The sequence below is a fragment of the Mugil cephalus genome, chromosome 18 (genome assembly GCF_022458985.1).
Source record: "Mugil cephalus isolate CIBA_MC_2020 chromosome 18, CIBA_Mcephalus_1.1, whole genome shotgun sequence".
Classification (NCBI taxonomy): Eukaryota; Metazoa; Chordata; class Actinopteri; order Mugiliformes; family Mugilidae; genus Mugil; species Mugil cephalus.
This window is the reverse complement of record NC_061787.1, coordinates 5,915,413-5,932,973: the sequence shown is the minus strand read 5'-3', so window position 1 is coordinate 5,932,973 and position 17,561 is coordinate 5,915,413. Positions and strand designations below refer to the sequence as shown.

The 17,561-nt window shown below is 44.0% G+C and overlaps 1 protein-coding gene across 1 annotated transcript in view; it reads left to right on the top strand.

Annotated features, from left to right (window-relative positions):
* Positions 1-17,561, top strand: part of c18h8orf34 (chromosome 18 C8orf34 homolog) — a 70,859-nt gene that overhangs the window by 25,512 nt on the left and 27,786 nt on the right. Inside the window, exon 8 of the mRNA XM_047567876.1 lies at positions 14,834-14,969. Coding sequence (XP_047423832.1) covers positions 14,834-14,969 — 136 coding nt within the window. The remainder of the gene's footprint in view (positions 1-14,833; positions 14,970-17,561) is intronic.

Genomic DNA, 17,561 nt, shown 5'->3' with positions numbered 1-17,561 from the left:
ACATATTTTAGTAAAGGGATGAGGTGTAGGTCTTCAACAGGGGGTCCGTGATCCCTAGGGGGTCCGCAGAGGCACTGCAGGGGGATCGCAAAATCTTTGGTTGATCAAACGTTTTTTTATACTTTTTTGTAATTTTCCCCCACAAATTTAAATTTCTTTGAATACACATTAACGTGAATCATCATAGGCAGGGGTTCCCTACTTAATCTCTCCATTGGTTTGGGGGTCCTTGGCTTGAAAAACATTCATTTCAGTGATTCTGAAGACATACAAGGTCAAATACTGTCAACAAAAAGAAAAAATTGTGTCTGGCTTCTGGCTTTTTTTTTCTAAGGAGTATTTGCGCTTTTGCAAATGCAGTTTCTTTTTTTGGCTGCATGAAAACATTCAAACACACCAGGTTTAGTCCTTTATTTACCGAGGATAAGTTTGTCCCAAAGAGCACTTCAGTAGTAGCTGTTAAAGGAAACTGCGCTTCCTGTTTACACAACCCTGGCCTCATGTTCCCAGCCGGAGAGTCGAGCTATTCACTTGGATAACTCGGACAACTGGATAATCACAAAACTTGATTTAATTTATCTGAGTGCATGCGTGCGTTCACGTACCTTCACGCCAGTTAGACTTCAGATGGATGAGTGGAAAAAGCACCTGATGTGATGTCGGCCTCGCTCAGCGGAGGGTCTGAGAGCTTGTTTTTGTGCAGACGCAGGATGTGACGCCTCGCGGCAAATTGAATTTGTTGCCTGAAATATTTCTCTGTCACTCGCTTCCCTTTTTGTCTCCGTGTTGTCGAGTCTTTCTCTGCAGGGGGGGATTCCTTCGAGTAAAGCGGCTCGCACATAGAACGTATATGTATCTGCAGTTGCCACAGATTTACATTTAAAGCATCATGACATTACAGACTCTTTATAAAATATCAGTCAGATGCTGAATTGTTGAAAGTTATTTAGAAGAGTCAGCGCAACCACTCTCTTTGTACTTTTTCTTTGAGGATGAAACGACATGCACCTCTTTTTATTTCCTTGTGTCTAACATGGGCTCCAATTATAGGGCTTCGGCGTGGCCTTTCATGACTCACAATCTACATGTTTCTCCGCTGGCTGCTCTATTGTGACAGCTCGGATCTGATTAGCAGGATCTTTTTACCGGGTTCAAACAGAGGGTCACGTCTCTTTATTGATGTTTGCCAGTGAAGCCCAAGGTCACTAGGAATGAAGCAACGACAAATGATTATTCTCACTGTCAAAGCTGTGTATTTCTTTTAATTAACTCCTTTGTGTACCTTTGTGTTGTCTTCGTTTCCCCCCAAAAAACCTACTTATTCCCATCAGAAAAGAATACCCTATCTTTTGCCTGTCTTTTTTGCCTATTTAGGACACACCCAAAGTAAACTGAATGCTGTTCATGCACAGTTTGGAGCTCATGCATGGTCCTGATCTCTTTTGAGAGCTAAAACTGAGGCTTTTCCGGTGAGTTTACGCTTGTTTCTCGGTTTTATTGATTTGAACAAAATGTGTTGGTTGTGTCGGCTGTGTTGGTTGAATACTATAATGGCTTATATCAAGGAAATCAGAAGAAAATGAGCTTTCCAACGACATACTGCACGCAGCATTTACTCAAACACAACTCTTGTGCAGAGCTCTGATTTGTTCAAAAAAACTACTCCCATCCCATATGCGACCTAGCGGAACGTTAAGGGGTTAATTGACTTATTATCTTTAACAAAGATGCCATGTATTAAAGCTCCACAGCAGTTCATGCTCTGTAAAGCCACATTGTTGTGATTGCGCGTTTGGTCCATTATCAGCTGTTGAGACTGTGTAACACTTGCACTTGTTCCTAATTTTGATCTGCTTCCAAGCGGACCTTTAGAAGATAGTACATGCACTCCTTTTGCATAAGCCCCGTTGAGTCGTGACCCAGGACAGCAGTTATCACATAATGGTGATAAATACAACAATAAAGTGGGACGTTAGCAGTACGTGACAGCCCTCCTTGATCACAGCTATGAATTGCCGGCATATTCCCCCGGTGTCTTTTACACTTCGGTCCGGGGCGGTAACTCAAAGGAAATAATGCGGCGAGGCCATTTCTGAATCTCTGTCGAGTCCTGGCGTTCTCTAGAGAGGCCTGCTTCTGTGTCGAGTGTCGTGTGGTGGCTCTGTGGTGAAAGAGGACCCTCAGGAGGATTTCAGGGCCTCGTTTTAGAAAGAAAGTCTTGGCACGGGTTTGACCAAAGGCACGCCAAAGAGGACGGACGCTCACTGGCAGGGACGGTGATCCTGTGATAGCTCATCGATCCCTGATGGAGATACTGCTCTTTTTGCTGCTGAACATATGGTCGAGTGCTCAGCAGCTCTCCCGGAGCTGGTGGGGATTCAATAACGTGCTCAAGGACTTTACAGCAGAGTGCTTTCGGTAAAATTGGTTGTTAATCGCTCGAATACAGTGCTCTCTAAAATTCAGTGACATAGCAAAATCTGCATCGTTTCATATTTACTGCATATTTCTTGATTTTACTTTACTAATTATGAAGTTATAAACGATAACATGCTCAAGAAGCCTAAATGGTGCCTTGCTAAATGTAAACTTTACCCTCTATGGCCTCTTTTTTGCAGCTGTACAATAACTCCACTACCAGAGGGTCTTTAAGCGTTTGCCTAGGGTGACATCTAGTGGCTAATATTGTGTATTACAGTTTCTATGTTTGAAGTTTATTAAGAGGCATTGAGGCAGGAATTTAATTATAGTGTCAGATAAGTACGTTCGGATTTAGGTAAGCTCACGAGAAAGTAGTCATATGCTTTAATACTGTCCTTGTTTTGCTTTTTTGAGGGGGGGTGTACTGTCATCATGTGGCATGGTTTACACTCATCCAAAAGTCCACTCCCGATGAACATCAGTAATTCCTCTCTGGAGTCCAGTTTGTTCATCACACCTTCTCATTGGCTGGGGGCCTCCTTGTTGAGTTCACAGCAAAGAGGTGTCCACAAAGGGCCAAAAATAATTATAATGATAATACACATGATTATGGAGTGGCTGTGATCAATCATGTTTTTGTATCAAAATCTGTGGATGGTGAGGAAAGAAGAGTACAGAGACCTATTTTGCAAATTTTCCACCAGGAGGCAGGAAAGGAGCAGAGTTTGTACCTAGAATAAGTTAAACGATATGAGACGCGCAATAAAAACAGGCTTAGAAGATACAAAGGCAACTTTTCCCTATTTCCACATTGAACTGAAACGATTTCCAAACTGGGTGTGTTTTTGCCAGCACCTGGATAAAGAGCTTATGGGAAGATAATGAGATCCCCCCCTTGGAATGGTTGACACCGCTGCTAGCCAAGGTTTTCCAGATTGAATACAATCACAGAAACCAAAAAACACGTCTTGTTCCATTGAGGTTGTTCCAAAAAAGTAAAAAAGAAATGAGCTTAGAGATTGATTCTCCAGTTGTTCTCAGGGATGGCACCGTGTTTTCCCAGTTGTTTTCATTAGCTCCTAATATTGAAAATGACTCACATGCTCTTGTGTAACCATGGAAAATAGTTTGGCCTTGCAGTGCCACCGTAAAGTTGCCGTTGTTGTCATCCTTGGTGGAAGTATTCCATTTCAGGGACGTGCCCTTTGGATTCTCAGAATGTGAATCAGGCAACAGGAAATGGGCAAAATATAATAAGAGTGGAAAGAGATAAGATGAACATGAGGCTCCCTCTGCATGAGCGAACAGTCCCCTTTCAGTCAACGCACTCTGGCATGATTCCTGAAACAGGAGAGGAGGATGAGAGTGTCGCTTTACCCTCGCTGATTCACGGTGACACGATGGGGGCTCGATAAAGCCCCCGACTGATGTTTGATACATGCGCGAGGACTGCGTGCGGATGAGTTACAATACCCGTGTGTGGCTCTTTTGTTTGATGTCGTCCCCGTTCGGGTACATGCACAATGCGGTAATCTTCACTTTCTTTACCACCCTGAAACTGAAGGGAACAGCTATTTTAGGTAACCCCACTACGAACAACACTCCTCACCTCCGAGCGCTATTAAGAGCTTAGCCTTTTAAACATGTGGATTCCTGAGCATTTACTTAGTCCCACTAAGTGACTTACTGTGTTGAAAGAGCGAACCGGTTATTATTAGCTTTATGACGGACGAGACTGACAGATATTTAGCTGTGAGTGTTCAGGGTAGCCTCCTGGAAATTCTTGCTATATATTTGGCTTTTTCAGTGGAAATAATGAAAAGCAGCGAAGTCTGAAAACTTCTTTCAAAGCTCTTGAAAGTGAAGTCTTACTTAGAAGTACAAGGTGATTATTTGAAAGCACTTATCCTTTTAACAGCCATGACAACGGTACAGTAAATCCTGCATAGTTTTAAGGTGGGGTTTATGGTTGTCAGTGCAAAATATGCCAAAAGGTAGATATATGGGGTCCACAGGGCCTCAGATAATTGCTTGGTTTGATTGTTCTTACAGTACATTGATATGCACACAGTGTAGGAAGGAGGACATTTTTCTTTCTTAGCACACACATTTGCTATATGTCACTTTGAATTTACTGTATGGGGAATCAATAACGCAGCATCTTATCTTAACTCTTATCTTAAAGGCTGCCGTAGATCACCGGCCGTTTAGTCCTGAAGTGCAGCCGTAGAATTGTGAGCACGTGAAGCTCGGTTTAAAGTCGCCAGTCGCTTCCATGACGTAGGTAGGGAAGCTGTATCCTGAGCTGCACTTCCCCAGTAATGTAATCACGTTTTAACGACCGCGATTGATCCTAAAGGCGCGCCATCTACTCGAGACGTCTCTTCTTTGATTTGTGCTGCAGATTTTTTTAATTAGAGTAACTGTTGATGCACATTTATTAACTTCAGCTCGGTTCCACTCGCCATCGAGTGAAGTGCGGAGTGAAACTCAGTCAGTCAATTAAACCTTATTTATATAGCACTTTTCACGCAATAAGAATGCAACACAAAGTGCTTCACTAAATAAAATAATAATAATTAAAAAACATTAAAAATGGGAATGCCTCATCGGTGTACTAGTTAAAAATCACAAAATGCAGCTGGTGGTAGGAAGCAGAGCTATAAAGCAACATAATATGCAACTTCTCAACTAAAGTTGTGTTCTTGTTGTGTTGTTGTGCCTCGTGGTAGAACATACTGTGCAGGTTCAGTACATATCCACATTGTGCCTTCGAGTGGTGCACTGTTGACGTAAGTATCACTCCGTCCTCCGCTTCAGGGCAGTATTCAGATCACCAGTGTCAGCAGACAAGTCACGCATTTCCCGACGCCAGGAACAACAACCCTCATGCCACACACGCACACATGCACACACAAAGACCCATCACACGCACGCATACGCTCCAATCACCTCCACTGCCCCCTTCCATCCTTGGCCAAACAAACGAAGCTACAAAAGTTGCCCTGGAAACATTGTAAACCAACGAAAACAAAATAGTATCATCATGGCGCTCCGAGAGGAGTGTGGGAGTAAGATGATAACATGCATGTCGTTGGTGTGAGTCTTTCACTTGAAGCGACAGCCTGCGAAGGGCCGCCTTCACCTCTGAACGCTTCGCCGGCCTGATGCCCGAGAAGAAAGTCCCCATTAAAAGCGTAACTGCGCCCAATTTGACGCCCGTAAAAGTCTCCACGGCGCAGATGGATACGTTAATCGAGAGGCAAATTGCTGGGGTATTACGGTGGGATTACTGGAAGCAATTACCAATAGCCGACTGCGATCATACCATAAATGTAGTGGTAGTCGCTATGCAGAGCGAGGCCTAATACCAGCCAGCGCACACGCCGCACATGTGCGTAAGCTCCTTAGATGGACTGAGCAGATTACTCACGTGGATACAGTGATGCTGTATTCTCCCCATAGCAGAAAAATATGTCAGATAAGTTTGCAAGTATGCCATCCGTAGATATCGCTCTTATCTACAAAGTCAGATAAAGCTTGTGTGAATGGATGCATTGTGTTGTCATGGGTTAATCGTGTGGTGAAGACGTCACCGTTTTTCTGGCTGGCTTGTGCCTGCGTCGAGATTGAGACCATAAGGTACTGACTGGAAGGCACCGTGCAGGCACGGAGGTGTAATTAATAGTGTGAGTCTGTGCACGAAGGGCCGAGCTGCACCTCTGTGTGAAGCGCTGCTGTATCTATGTGTTTATCTCAAACAAACACGGAAACAATGATCTCAAATGAGTAAATGCCTTAACTCTTCTACTCTTCTCTTTTTTAAATACCTCAACAAATAAATTCTCCCTATAAACTCATGCACTTAACTTATGCAGTCAGAATTAGAATGCCTTTATAGAGGGTATGCACGTGACGTCACAGTAAGCGGAAGTCTCCATGGTTACGGCCGTTGAGTGTCGAAAAGTGACGGTTGAACATGGAGGTTAGCAGCATTAGCTTGAATCACAGGCTTTAATAGCGTCTAAATTGTAAAATTAATTTAAATTAAATTAATTTAAACTCAGGCGAAGAGTTCTTTTGCGACTGACTGTACCGACAGATCTGAAAAGCAAAGGAAATGGATCGCTGCGTTACGAAGAAACAACTAGAATCTAGACACGGGAACCTGGTGGTGTGGTTCACATTTCATGTCAGGTAACGTTAACATCAACTTATGCTTAAATTTATTTTTTATGCAGTCATACCTTAAGTTACTTCTTAAGTTCTGGAGGGCTGTCGGATAAGTGTGTCGATGTTGTTATGTTGGCGTAGTTACGGCCGACAGTAACTATCTCTTGGTAACTTCTCTATGCTAAAGCTCTTAGCTTTAGCATCTTTTATTTAGCTACATTTATCATAACTTAAATGACCTAAAACTAACGTAAACTAGCTGAATTTAAGGCTAACACAATTTTCCAAATCCATACCTGTTCGTATGAATCATTTTCGAGTCCAGTTGTCCTTAATTTGATCAGATAATCCACATTTTTCCCGGTCTCACCGTATTTACTGATACGTTTCACTTTTTTTGGCCACTCGGGGGGCGTGGCCTAGGGCGGAAGTGACGCCATTGTATACCTTCTGTATGTCACACAATGGAGAAATTTGCAACAACCTACATAGGGGCAGAAAAATTAGAACAATGATAAATAATAATACAAATATAATAAGATGAAAAATTGGCATATATACTAAACGTATTGAATTGCAACAGAACTGTAACAAAAAATATTGAATTGCAAACGGATAGGGATTGTCAGATATTGCACAGTGCTGTTCACAGTACAGAGTAAGTAGTGAATAGTGCGAGTGTTGAACCTTGAGGAGTAATAATTTTGCACATATCACAAGTGTTCATTGTGGAGCCTAACAGCCGCCGGAAGGAAAGACCTCCTGTATCTTCTCAAACTCCTTTGATGGATTATTTATTTTATTTTATCGGTGATTAGCATAGTTTTGAACTGTAGATGGCAGCCTTGATCCTATCACATAGATATAATGATGTGTATTTATTAAAATGTTAAACAAAATTAAGAAAATAAATGAAAGTTTTGATTTTAAAATGTCATGATTAAAATAATTTTTTAATGCTAATACAACGGCCGCCATCGTAATCCATCGAGCTCCTCTGTGTCTACAGTGATGTCCTAATCCCAGCGATATTTGCGGTTAGAAAGTGAGTTAAAAGGAGGTTTGCACCAAGGCCTGTGATAAGACTTTCCACAGACCTCAAAGCTGTGATGTTACCCCGCTCATGTGCGTCCCCATCTGATTCTGATCAGGGCTTTTACTGCCTCACTCGGAGCTGTGAGGGCTTGGAGCCTAGCAGGCATATTTTTAGGCCAGGAGAGGGGAGGAGGTCGAGGGGAAGGGGGGTGGTGGGTGGGTGGCTGGGGGTGCGGGTAACATTGAAAGCCGAGACATAATTATGAAATGTAAGCTGGAATATTGTTTTTATTACAAAGCCAAACAAATGTGTCTCTGTCGCGGATCACATCAAAGATGTCTGTGTGACGACTAACCGCCGAGTGGAGGCACCGCGCTCGGGGCTTAATGAAACACAAATGCTGCCTGTATGTGTGAGGGCAAGCGCAAGTGTGAGGTCTGCGAGTGTCACTGTGTGCGTGTGCGTTTTTTTTTTTTTTGTACGTCTGAGTATGTAGCTCACACATGTGCGTCCCTGCGTGAGCGCAGCCTTTGACTTGCACGCCGGCGAGGAGCAAGGCGTCTGTCACGTACGGGCTATTAATTAGAGCTCACTGTTACGTGTCGAGGCGTCGTCACTGCTCGCGAAAAGAATGGAACATTCAATTATTTCCCTCAGATTAGACACAAAAACTCGCGGCACTTGATGAAACGCAAACGGATGATGATGGAGTGCGTACGTGCGTGCCTGCCCTCTCTCCGTGTGTGGGGCAGAGTGCTTTAGATTCCACCACATGCGTCTGTCAGCACATCAACCGAGAAGGTGTATATTAAGTTATTTGTGAAGCCTGTGCGCTAATTATGCCTTCAGCTCTCTGTTTTTAGCCCCCGCGAGGAGCTGCAAAGAGCCAGTCAGTCCGTCGCTATCTAAACAGCATTAAATTACATGGAAACTTGGAGAGAAGAGCACACAAACACTTTATCTGGTTCCTTCCTTTCTGTCCTTACTGTGAGTGAGTGATTGCATGGAATTCCTCATTGCTCAGGCCTTTTGTTGGGATTGCATCGCATGAATAGTTTCCATACCCCCCCCCCCCCCCCCCCCCCAACACACACACACACACCTACCACCAGTCAGTGCCGGACCCATTTTATTTATCTGCCGTGTCTCATCGTTAGACAGGGAGTGGGGGGGGCATGCATGGCTGCCCCGGTGCCCGAAGAGTGAAAATGTGACGGGTTGACAAACGGGCGAGTGTGGACAGACGTTTGTTGTGTCTAGACGGAGGCCTAGGAGGCTGTCATGGTCTCGGGGGTAAACTAGTCTCACGGGAGACACACTGTAAACTTATCATGGTGGTATTGTGTGGGAGGCATGCTGGGCTCTATTGTGAACACAAGGGGTATGCACGCATGTGTTTGACTAAGTAGACACAGAAGAAAAGGACACTTACACGCACCAAATGTACTGTATATTTACGTGGTCTTCTGTGCAAGTGTGGAATTGAGAGTTTGCACGTGAAAAGGCAGACATGTCTAGGTTAAAAGGTCAAGGAGAGGTTTGCGTTACGCATAGCACATTGAATGCAGGCAGGATATCTTATGCTGTGGATGTGAATGAATAGGGTACAAACTTGTAATACGTGCAGACAAGTTAAATAAAGTGTATTCCTGTTAGACCCCAAAGTGGGGAAATACACTCACTTACCACTTTATTAGGTGCAACTATTCAATTGCTTGTTAACACAAACAGCTAATCGGCCGATCACATGGCTGCAATTCAATGCATTTAGGCATGTAGAGACAACTTGCCGAAGTTCAAACCCAGCTTGTTGGTGCCAGGCGGGCTGATGGCCTGAGTATCTTTAAAACTGCTCACACACAACCATCTCTAGGGTTTACAGAGAATGGTCTGAAAAAAGCAAAATATCCAGTGAGCGACAGTTGTGTGGACGACAATGCCTTGTTGGTGTGAGAGGTCAGAGGAGAATGGGCAGACTGGTTGGAGATGATGGAAAGGCAACAGTAACTCAAACAACCACTGGTTACAACCAAGGAATGCAGAATACCATCTCTGAACGCACAACACGTCCAACCTTGAAGAAGATGGGCTACAGCAGCAGAAGACCACACCGGGTGCCACTCCTGTCAGCTAAGAACAGGAAACTGAGACTACAGTTCACACAGGCTCACCAACACTGGACAATAGAAGATTGGAAAAACGTTGCCTGGTCTGATGAGTCTTGATTTAAGCTGCAACATTCAGATGTCAGGGTCAGAATCTGGAGTAAACAACATAAAAGCATAGATCCATCCTGCCTCGTATCAACGATTCAGGCTGGTGGTGGTGGTGGTGGTGTAATGGTGTGGGGGATATTTTCTTGGCACACTTTGGGCCCCTTAGTACAAACTGAGCATGGTTTAAATGCCACAGTCTAACTGAGTATTGTTGCTGACCATGTCCATCCCTTTATGACCACAGTGGACCATCTTCTGACGGCTACTTCCAGCAGGATAATGCACCATGTCACAAAGCTCATATCATCTCAAACTGGTTCCTTGAACATGACGATGAGTTCACTGTACTCCAATGGCCTCCAATGGCCTCCAACGGGAGCTTTGCATCATAGCTGTGCAGCCGACAAATCTGCAGCAACTGTGTGATGTCATCAAGTCAATATGGACCAAAATCTCTGAGGAATGTTTCCAACACCTTGTTGAAAGTATGACACCAAGAATTAAGGCAGTTCTGAAGGCAAAAGGGGGTCCAACCTTTTACTAGCAAGGTGTCCCTAATAAAGTGGCCGGTGAGTGCATTTAACCCATTTACACATCAAAGCCTTGGGCAGGAGTTCAGAACTAGCCTCGTGTGTAGAGGGAAGTCGAAACAGTCACCCTGGACTCCCGTATTTGCTTATGTAGCCACTAGGCGCCTTTTTAATTTAAATTTTAACCCATTTCGTCTTGAATCTGCACATAATTTCACCTGCAAACCAATAAATGTATTCTCTTTTGGAGGGAGCATACACAGACGAAGCTTGTAAAGCTGTCGTATTCAGCCCTCCGGTTGGGATACAGTGTGAGCACGTGCTTCAGGGAGTCCTTCATAATGTTAACACCCAAACCCTGTCCCACGCGGCGCATATTCATCACTTTAACACTCCAAACCCAGGCCTTCCTCGGAGACAGCGCGGTGTCAGCACAGAAATCTGTCACCTCTCCCTCCCCATTAGAAAGTTGAGACTTGGATGAGGCCTCAACGCCGATGGCTGAGAGTCAGACTGCTGTTGCACAGATGAAGGGCTGCACCCCCCTCTTTAAATCCAGGACCAGAATGCATGGTCATACGGCAGCTGCGTTGGAGACGTTCGGAGGTTTGAGGCCGTCGCCGCGTCCCAAATACAGCTTACTCTGCCTTTTTTCGCTCATTTTTATTCACAAACATGCACAGATTATACACGTAAACCGTTAAAACTCCGTCCATTTTCCATTACAGCTCTATCTGGTGATATTGTTGGCAATTCCTGTCCCTTGTCTGTCAGTCGGACCAAAATGAGCCTCTGTAGGAATGTGACACAACACTGGAGAACTAAAAGTACAGAACACAAATGTTGTTTCAGCTTTGTTACTTTTCATTCAAGTCACAAGCTTTTTTTTTTTTCTGTGCGTGTTGCACTCCAGCCTTTTTACCTCAGTGACATCTGAGTGCCTAAGATTAGCCTTCCTTTCCTTCAGACACGGAGGGCTTTATCTTGATTATCTTGACCAGAAGGAAACTAGTCGAAAAAGACAAAGCAGGAGTTGAGGTGACGAGCAGCTGTGCACACTGAGGTCATGTTCTTTTTCGGGGTCAGAGCCAGTTGCTGTCATTCTCCTGCTGTTTCATAAAAGCTGCACCCTCGCGAGTGAATGTTTTCAAGTGACAAGTAATGATTTGTATCGCGGACTGCGACCCAAAGAAAATCCGGCATGCCACATTTGTCATCTGCCAAAAGAAGGGATAACAGTTAGAAAGGACAGAAGTGGGAATGGATGAAGAGAAAATAGAAAAAGGGCCGAGGCTCAAAACTCCAGTAGTTCCCACGACCAGAAAATTGCCCAGATCGCTGGTGGCTCTCTCTGTCCCCACCCCTCCAATGCATTCCATGATGAATGGGACATTTAATATTACCCTGCTTGAGGGTATTACTGGAATGTGGCCTATCTGTCCTCCCCAGAACGCCACAACAACGCTTTTTCCCTGACGATCTGGATATCAGAGATCAAAAAGTGAGAAAACCTCGGAGAGTCCTGATTTGATTTTGAGTCATTTTCACCAATGGGTTAGTGCATAATGAAATCGGTTCAGAATTTATTTGTCATTTGTTGGTGAGACAGTTGATTCAGATTATGGAAATTTACCAGCAGGCCCCCTTCATACAACTTTTTATCTTTATTATTCAAAATTACAATGAAATCAGTGCAAGGAAAAATTTAACAAAAGGAGAATTATTAAAAATAATAGACCACTCCAGTATATATACAATATCTGTCCATACAAAAACAAGAAATGTGCAATGTCTAAGCTAAAAAATATTGAATTGCACAAGGCACAGGTCTTCAACAGGGACACCCTGGGGGGTCCACGGAGGCTCTTTGGTTGATTAGACATTATTCTAACATATTTTATTAAAGGATGAAGGATAATTTAATATTGAATATGGGGGGGTCCTTGGCCTGAAAACCGTTGAAGACCTTGACATAAGGTACATGATATTGCACAAGTTAAAGGACATAGTAGAACAATGATGTTGCAGTATTCACCATCAGAGTTTGACATGTGCACTCAATTTGGCATTAATTCTTAGGTTAATATACATTTCACAGGTGTTTGGTCATAAATTACATTTTTTATTTTGTTATTATTCTATGACACAAGGATAGACAGATGCAGTGTGAGGTGGATGGTGACAGGATTGACAAAAATATAATAATAGTTGCAATAACAACAATAATACTGATAATGCTAATGCTAATACTACCACTACTACCAATAATAATAATAACCCTCAAACACCCCAGAGTGCATGCAACACATGCCCTTTCCCTTTATTTATATTTGTGTGTTGCTTCTTTTATTTTATTTTTTCCAATAATACATGTGGTGCAAAGAAAAAAGGAGATGTGCTACATGGGGATAAATGACAAATTCTGACTCAATGCTGAAACTACAGGCGACAAAGTTACGAAAAGATTTAAAAACACGCAAAAACCTGCCGGCTACATCGTCATAGAGTCGCCGTCGCTCAAGCGCTTGTTGAACTGGTGAATTAAACGTGTGATTGGTTGGTGTGCGCCATGTTTGTCAAGTCAAGTAGGGACACGGGTTGTGGCGTCATACCCACATCGTCGTCTTCCGTTCGTTGGAGCCAGTTGCTTTTTCATCAGTAGTCATTGGTCTTAAAATTTCGCGTTTATCATATTTATTGTGATTTGTCCAGGGTCGAAACTTAATTGTTATAAATTAAGATTTAACTTCCACTGCAAATCTATTTAAAGTCACTTAAAACTACAAATGTTGGCCTCATGGTGTCACTACAGGGAATGTCTATGGAATCCATTCTCTGTGGGGAAAACATGATAAGACCGTGTTTTAACTGAGAGCTGTGAGCTCAGCGCACTGTTGCAGCTCAGGATAGATTCATAGATCAGACTGCAGCCCTGATGTTTAGGCGTCGCGTCAGGACGACTCCCTGACACCCAAAGGAGATGGGAGACAGATGAGATTTCCTGGCTGTGCGCCATGCTGATGGATTGAGGGAGAAAGTTCTCATGAGCAAGTGTCATCCAATCTAATCCAGGTGATTAGTCATGCTTTCTCCTCTTTCAAGGTGTGAGGCCCAGTTTCCCCCCCTCCCTCGCCCAAACCAGGGGTCCGGTAATGGGATCCCAAAGAGAAAAGTATCAATGTGGGTTTCAAATAACTAGACACACACATGTGCGGAGAGGCAGGCACAAACCGTGCTGTGTGTACAATAGCAGCGAGAATAATACACTATATGTCCTAAAGGTGACCCCCCCCACCACCACCACCACCACCACCACTCAGTGGAAAACTTTTAAATTCTTCTGGTCTGGGAGAATTCTCGACCATTCAAACTAATCACTCTTCAACGTGGAAGAAAATCATGAGATTTATCGCGCGAAGATGGATCCAAACCCAGAATTGCCTCACGGATTACAAGTTAACAAGGAAACATTGATTTCGTATTATTCTGCCTCGCTGCTTCTCCTTCACAAAGCTTGTTGCTGGCGTGATTTAAGCTTTCTGTCCGTCTGAGAAACGGTGTATCACTCTCTTTGTACCGATGTCGAAATTTCCTTGCTTTTGTTACGATGGTGGAATCACATCCAAAAGCTTTCCGTCTCCATATGGGCAGCATTTCGGCTCATAGGGAACAGCTGCATCTCGAGATAAAGCAGATATCTTTAAAGAATGCAGACAAAAGGAAAATTTATTTAACATGTACATTTGGAAAAAAAAATAAATAAATGTAAACCCCCCCCCCCCCCTCAGCACCTGCCAAATTGCATGTGTTTGTGAGCATGAAACGTTCAAATTAGTGAGACAAGGCAAAGCAGACAGACAGTATGAGGTCGAACAATACTGGCGTGTCTGATACATATGGACTTCTTAACTAAGGAGATGGTTGTCTTCTTGTGTGGAGTCTGTGGGGTGTGTGGTGGTGTGTGGTTGTTTGTGGTGTGTGTGTGTGTGTCTGTGTGTGTGCGCAAGGCGGCTGCTCCTGAGGACACAGCGAGAGATCAGACGAAACCAAACATTTCATCTCACCATCTTCCCCATCCCCTACGTCTCACCGCTCGGCTCTCATTGTTCTTTGTCCCCTTCACCCTCAGCTTGTTAGCGGCCACTTCCTGCGTCTGCGCTGCCACGATCCGGAGCTGTCATCGGCTCCCAGACGTCTTAACAAAGAGTTTTGTGTTGACGACGAGCAGCCGTGAACTGTTTGAGTTTTGAGAGTTCGGCCCGAGAATGTTTATCTACTGTGATGTTCTCGCTTGCCTCCCTTGGCTCGTCGGCGGACCGCCGTCGTCACATTGACAAGCAGGAGGCTGAAGTATGATTAATGACTGTCTTTTCTGTCTTTTTGTTTTCTCTCCATTTTCCTCGCTGTCCCGTCGCCTTCCTTTTTCTCTCCGTGTGTCGCTCCCTCACCCTCCTCAGAGGACCTGGACGACCTGCGGATGGAGGGTGTGACGGGGCTGGCTCCATCCGGCAGTAAGTTCAGCCAGGGACGAAGCTCCTATCAGTCAGAACCACAGGCCAAAGTTACACTCAACATCTGCTCTAGGTGTGCCAGGTAAATGTTACCACCTTCTCTTATCTGGTACCATGGGCAGAGATTGTGTATTTTTGACCCTAGGCCTCTGTTCATTCAGTTCTTGTAAGTACATAATGGAAATATTCCACATTTTGGGGAGAAAAAAAAAAAAAAACGTCTACAGTCATGGAAAATGTTAGATGAAGAGATTAATCTCCTAATCAAAAAGGGGGAGCTGCGGTTTGGTAGTAGTTAGAGAACTGGCTTTGGACCTAAGGGTTTGAATACCTGGACTGACATGAGGAAATGTGTGGGTTGCTTCGTCAACATCCACGCAGCTAACCATGACCACTGCTGAGAGAGTAGCATGTGAGGATGGGTTACTGGGGTTAAACGTAGTAGATTGATGTTGTGTTTCATTTGCCACGGGAGTTGGAAGTCGGGAATTGGAACCCGGTATGACCTGAGTCGACTGCATTCCAGTGCGAACCAGTAGGAAAGCTAGGAAGGAGTACAGTGAGGTTTGCTCACCAGGCAGGTTAACCTCCGTTTGTGGTGCACTGTGTTGGGATTTTTTGCGCGTACAGACACTGCCGCAATTCATCTACTTGCAAAACTTGGGACAGTGCCGTGCACGGGGCTGATTTAATAATACCCAAATACATGGAAACACATATATTACGACAGCTTTTATTACTTTTGTAGTTTGTCAGCTTTAGTTTCACAAATATGACTTGTTGGGTTAGGGTTACTGCTTAGGGTTAGGTTGGGGTTAGGGTTATGAAAACTTAACTGAATTCATCAATATTGCGTGCAAACATATGAACTAAAGCCAATAATAACTCTCAAGCAATAAAGGAAATACATTAAAAAATAAATAAATGGTTGAGGTGTTTGTTTAAATAACAAGCATAGAAAGAAACTGTCTCCAGAGCCAAGTTGTTGCCATAACCCTGTTCATATATTGGGTCATGACTCCTCATAGAGCCCCACCTTATATTCTACATTTGTAGCAGAGAATAATATCATATCTTCCATTCCAGTGTTACTTGTTTTCACAAATCAGTTCTCCATCATCTCCATTATCACCCTTTTTTTTTCTTTATCACTGTTTTTCTCTTCTGTCACATTTCCTGTTCCCACTGATGCGCAACATCAGCCTTGTGCTCAGATTTCTTTAGGGCTGGGTGCGATACCATAGACAGGTGTGGGCAAAACTATTCCCTGATGCCAGTCAAAGATAAACGGGTATCTTCTTGACGAGACGCCAGGCACACATCTGCCTGCACAGCCTCCACTATTTGGGGTTTGGATTTTGTTTTTTTCCTACTCTTCTTTCATTCGTGCATCTTATCAGTTTTCGTTCCGTGCACAGGCTGCGGGATGTTGTCAGAGGTTCTGCAGGAGGATGAATGCTATCGCTGGATTTTTGTTGGCAGTTTATCGACTTGATGTTTTTAAGCAAATTGTTTATACCTTTCGTCCCTAGGTCGAATCAATGGCAAAGCAAAGCAACATCTGTATCTGGAGTCATTTTTGGCCTCTCGTAAGGATTTTTTTTTTTCCTCGACTGAAATGTCAGACATCTGTTCTCCTTCTCCGTCTTCCTCTCTCCTACTGGTTCGGGCCAAATTCTTGCTATGTCCTCTTTAACCTGACCACCAAATCTTTCCCAACTTTTATTGGCGCAGGAGCCGTGGTCTTTCAGAGAAACTTTGGGGTAGTGTAAGGGCCGTAAACAGATCAGTAAGCTGGAAAAGGGTTGCATGAAATTACTTCTGTGCTATTCTGAAAACGCAGAATTCTGAAATCAGGGGTTGTGCGGGAGGTCGTGTGTGCACGGGCGCAGATATTTATGGATCCGCTCATAAAACGTGTTTGTGCGCGTCCTTGCACGCATCCTCGCGGCGTGCATGGAGCAGAAGGTGGCAGAGGCCGAGGTCAGAGAGCAGTTTTGAGAGGGCTAATCCTGACAGACGTCTTATGCTGCGTGCATTAGCACTCCGTCTTAATGGGATTCCCAGAAACACCTTTCAGACGTGGCTCGGTATGGGGCCAATCTTGAAACGTGCTCCTTTCGGAAACACATGTGCCCTTGCGCTTCACACCAGGAGACCCGGTTACTGTACAGATGTGACCTTACGCTGGGAGCGAAGATTTATTTTTCCGTTTAGTACGAGGTTGAAAAGATAAAGTGGATTCCAGGGTTCGCTTGGCTCTGCATAGAACAGCAAACACTGGCCCGAAGTTCGACCATTCCTCACATACCCATCAAACCTTTGGCAAATACATTACAGTTCAGCGCCTTTTTTTTTTTTTTTCTACCTGTGAGTTCACAGGTCAGTGAGGTCCATCATTCTGTGCACTGTTTAAACACGTGTACAGTGTATTCATTCCATCTAAGCAAACAAGACTGAACCACTTACCAAGTATGCAGCATACCGAGTATGAATCACCCGAAGCCAAGCAAAGGTGACTTCACTTTCACACCCACAGCGTGAAGGTGACAGCTGTGTTCATACCCAGAAAGTTTTTGTATCTTGAAGTTTACCACGCACTCAAGATTCATTTAATAACTGCTGTTCGACCGAGGTGGGACATAAACAAACTACAGTAACATCATGCTCATGA